This window comes from Sapajus apella, unplaced genomic scaffold, assembly GCF_009761245.1.
Source record: "Sapajus apella isolate SASKATOON/1434 unplaced genomic scaffold, GSC_monkey_1.0 scaffold10, whole genome shotgun sequence".
Classification (NCBI taxonomy): Eukaryota; Metazoa; Chordata; class Mammalia; order Primates; family Cebidae; genus Sapajus; species Sapajus apella.
This window is the reverse complement of record NW_022436950.1, coordinates 31,606,906-31,610,228: the sequence shown is the minus strand read 5'-3', so window position 1 is coordinate 31,610,228 and position 3,323 is coordinate 31,606,906. Positions and strand designations below refer to the sequence as shown.

Here is a 3,323-nt window from a genome sequence, read left to right as displayed (position 1 = left end):
CAACATTTAATCCATCTTTATTAAAGTAAAATTGCTATTTCAATATATGTAGAAAACAACATACTGGGTGTTTTCACCTCTGAGATAAAGGTTCAAAAGGAAGAAAAGGTCCTGTTTTTAAGATTTTATAAAAGAAATCTACTAGTTACCAAATACTGTATTGAGATTGTAATATTCTTGCAGTCTAAATTTTTTTTAAGCTATTGTTTAAATTTTTGCATTGTAAAAAGAAAATTCCATGTGTACGTGAGATGTCAAAGTGTATCAAAGATAATCCTAAAACAATGTATCATTTAACCCAAAGTCAATGCCTTTTAAATGGAATACATCTTTTTCATTATTTGGTTATGAAATATACAGAAGGTATGGCGGAAGCAACAATGGAAGAGGCAGAAGCATTCTTGGCCCTCAAGAAGCTTACAGTCTGTGGGGTAATACCAACATTGAATGAGCAGCTACAAGTACAATACAAAAGGAGCTTACCTCTCATGGAGGGATGAAATTTTAAAGTACTTTTAATGACATCCTATGCATTATTAAGGAACATGGAAAGCTCAGGAAAGAATTACATTGAAACAACATTTGAGCAAGGAAAAGCAGAAAAGGAAAACTATAGCTGTTGACTTGAAATAGACAACCTCTTCAAGTCCAAGATTTCACGTGCTTTCAAAAAGTAATTGAAATTTTATTTGTACTTAATTCCTTTATATATAAAAACCTGAAATTAAGGCAAAATGCATGAAATGAGACCCCAAAAACTCATATCCTACTCAACCAACTAAAAGTTTTTAGGACCTAAACGGGGCAAAACATTTCAACAGCACTAACAGCTCAAGGAATGTATGTTAAACCTTTTATTTTACATCCTGAAAATTAGAAAACGCGGATAAACATTGTATATATCAGAAGGTTTTAAAAATAATTTGTATGATTTAATCTTACTAAAGAAAACTTCCTCATTTAAAGACATCTTTATACTAGCCTTTCATATCATCAGTGGAAACTGTTTATTAAGAGTAGTATGGAATACAGAAACAGCATAAACCAAAATCTCACTCTTAATCCTTTAACGTTAATTGGATTTCAGAGTGAGTAGTATGACTAAAAATCACTGCAGTGGGAGGAGGCACTGCTTTGTTTTAAAACCACACATGTGCTTTGTTGCCTGAGAACCTTGGGGTCAGACTTTTTGTACAGTAAGCCATTTCATTAAATATGGTTAGATTTGCAGTCTAAGACCTCAAGTGACCCACTCAATAACAATATTCTTATAAATTATAGCCAATTATAAGTCCTCCTTCTGGTTTCTCTTCTGTGCTTCGTAAATATGTACATCTTTTTCAGGATCGTAATGAACCTTTCTCACAGTAAATTGCCTCTCCAGCATTGCTAAGAAGTTGTTATCCCGTTCATAACGAATTCGGCATGCTAAAAGAATCACGGAGTGATTGCTACAGAGATGTTCCAGTGTTTGAAGAAGATCTGTGAATGTTTCTTCTAAATATATGATATCAGCTCCAAGTATCAAGTCAAATTCTCCAGGAGAAAAACTCCCCAGATTCTGTCCCCAAGTCAGCTCCTTAACAACAGCTTTGGATTGGATATGAGGAGGTAAGTTGGCTTGAACGTTTGATTTAAGAAATTCTAATGCTACTTTTCGATCTGTGATAGTCACATGAGCACCTACAATGCAGGACAAAGAAAAAGTGATGTGCACATCAGTACAACTCCGTTAGGCAGAGAGGGGGTCAAGTTAAATTAAGAGTGTCTCTAAATATTGCATCTGATATGCAGAGTATCAATCATGCCTTTCATGGACAGCTGCAATAAAACAATGACTCATAGCTCCTTTTGCACTAACTATTCGTAAAAATGAATCTTGACTTGCCTCTATGACATACCTGCTATTTGCTAAAATTGTGCCTATAAATTGCAGAACTGGGGCCAGGCTAGGTGGCTCACACCTGTAATCCCAGCACTCTGGGAGGCCAAGGCAGGCAGATCACCTGAGGTCAGGAGTTCGAGACCAGCAGAACCAATATGGAGAAACCTCATCTCTACTAAAAATATAAAATTAGCCAGGCGTGGTAGTACATACCTATAATCCCAGCTACTCGGGATGCTGAGGCAAAAGACTCACTCGAACCTGGGAGGTGGAGGTTGCAGTGAGCCAAGATCACACCATTGCACTCCAGGCTGGGCACCAAGAGTGAAACTCCATCTCAAAAAAAAAAATTGCAGAATTGGCTGGGCACAATGGCTCATGCCTACAATCCCAGCACTTTGGGAGGCCAAGGCAGGTGGATCACCTGAAGTCAGGAGTTGGAAGACTAGCCTGGCCAATGTGTCCCATTAAAAATACAAAATTAGCCGGGCATGGTGGCATGTGCCTATAATCCCAGCTACTCGGAGGCTGAGGCAGGAGATAGCTTGAACCTGGGAGGCAGAGGCTGCAGTGAGCAGAGATCTCGCCACCACACTCCAGTCTAGGCGACAAAAGCAATAATCCACCTCAAAAAAAAAAAAAAAAATTGCAGAATTAACCAGTGATACAGGCTGATGCTTCTGAATTCTGCCAACAAAGCTGGCCCATACTGTATTCATTAGGTCACTATCTTTAAGCCAGTTGGCCACAGGATAAAATGGAATCCAAGAATGAAGAATCTCGGAGCAGGCCAGGTGTGGTGACTCACGCCTGTAATCCCAGCACTGAGGAAGGCTGAAGTGGGAGAAGCCCTTGAGCCCAGGAGTTCAAGACCAGCCTGGGCAACACAGGGAGACTCCACCTCTACAAATATTTTTTTTTTAATTAAGCACAGTGCACACCTGTGGTCCTAGCTACTCAGGAGGTAGGCGTGGGAGATCATGTGAGCCTGGGAGGTCGAGGCTGCAGTGAACTGTTACTGTGCCAATACACTCCAGCCAGGGCAACAGAGCAAGACCTGGTCTCAAAAAAAATAAAAAATATCTGGGAGCAGACTATTATTGCAAAGATGGCAACATACTAAACACAGGGAAAGGCTGTTTTTTGAGGTTAAAGTTTAAAAAAGAATCATGGAAGAGATAAACTGGCTACTAAGAAATCCCAGTCCAACAATTCAAGATGAGATTTGGGGGAAAAAAAAAAAAAAAGAAATCCCAGTCCACTTCTCCTTAGGTTGTTATGAAGCAGCCAACATATGTGTTTTACATTTATAATTACTGAAAAATTATAAGCTTAAAAATTATGGCCGGACGCGGTGGCTCACGCCTGTAATCCCAGCACTTTGGGAGGCCGAGGCGGGTGGATCACGAGGTCAAGAGATCGAGACTATCCTTATCCT

The 3,323-nt window shown here is 39.5% G+C and overlaps 1 protein-coding gene across 5 annotated transcripts in view; it reads right to left on the bottom strand.

Annotated features, from left to right (window-relative positions):
- METTL21A (methyltransferase like 21A) overlaps nt 1-3,323 on the bottom strand; it is a 21,049-nt gene continuing 17,726 nt past the window's right edge. For 4 of the 5 annotated variants that reach the window (XM_032278457.1, XM_032278461.1, XM_032278458.1 and 1 more), the window contains exon 4: nt 1-1,683. In XM_032278457.1, the coding sequence (XP_032134348.1) occupies nt 1,286-1,683 (398 nt within the window). In that variant the 3' untranslated portion in view covers nt 1-1,285. The remainder of the gene's footprint in view (nt 1,684-3,323) is intronic. The other variant, XM_032278456.1, reaches the window with a different exon arrangement.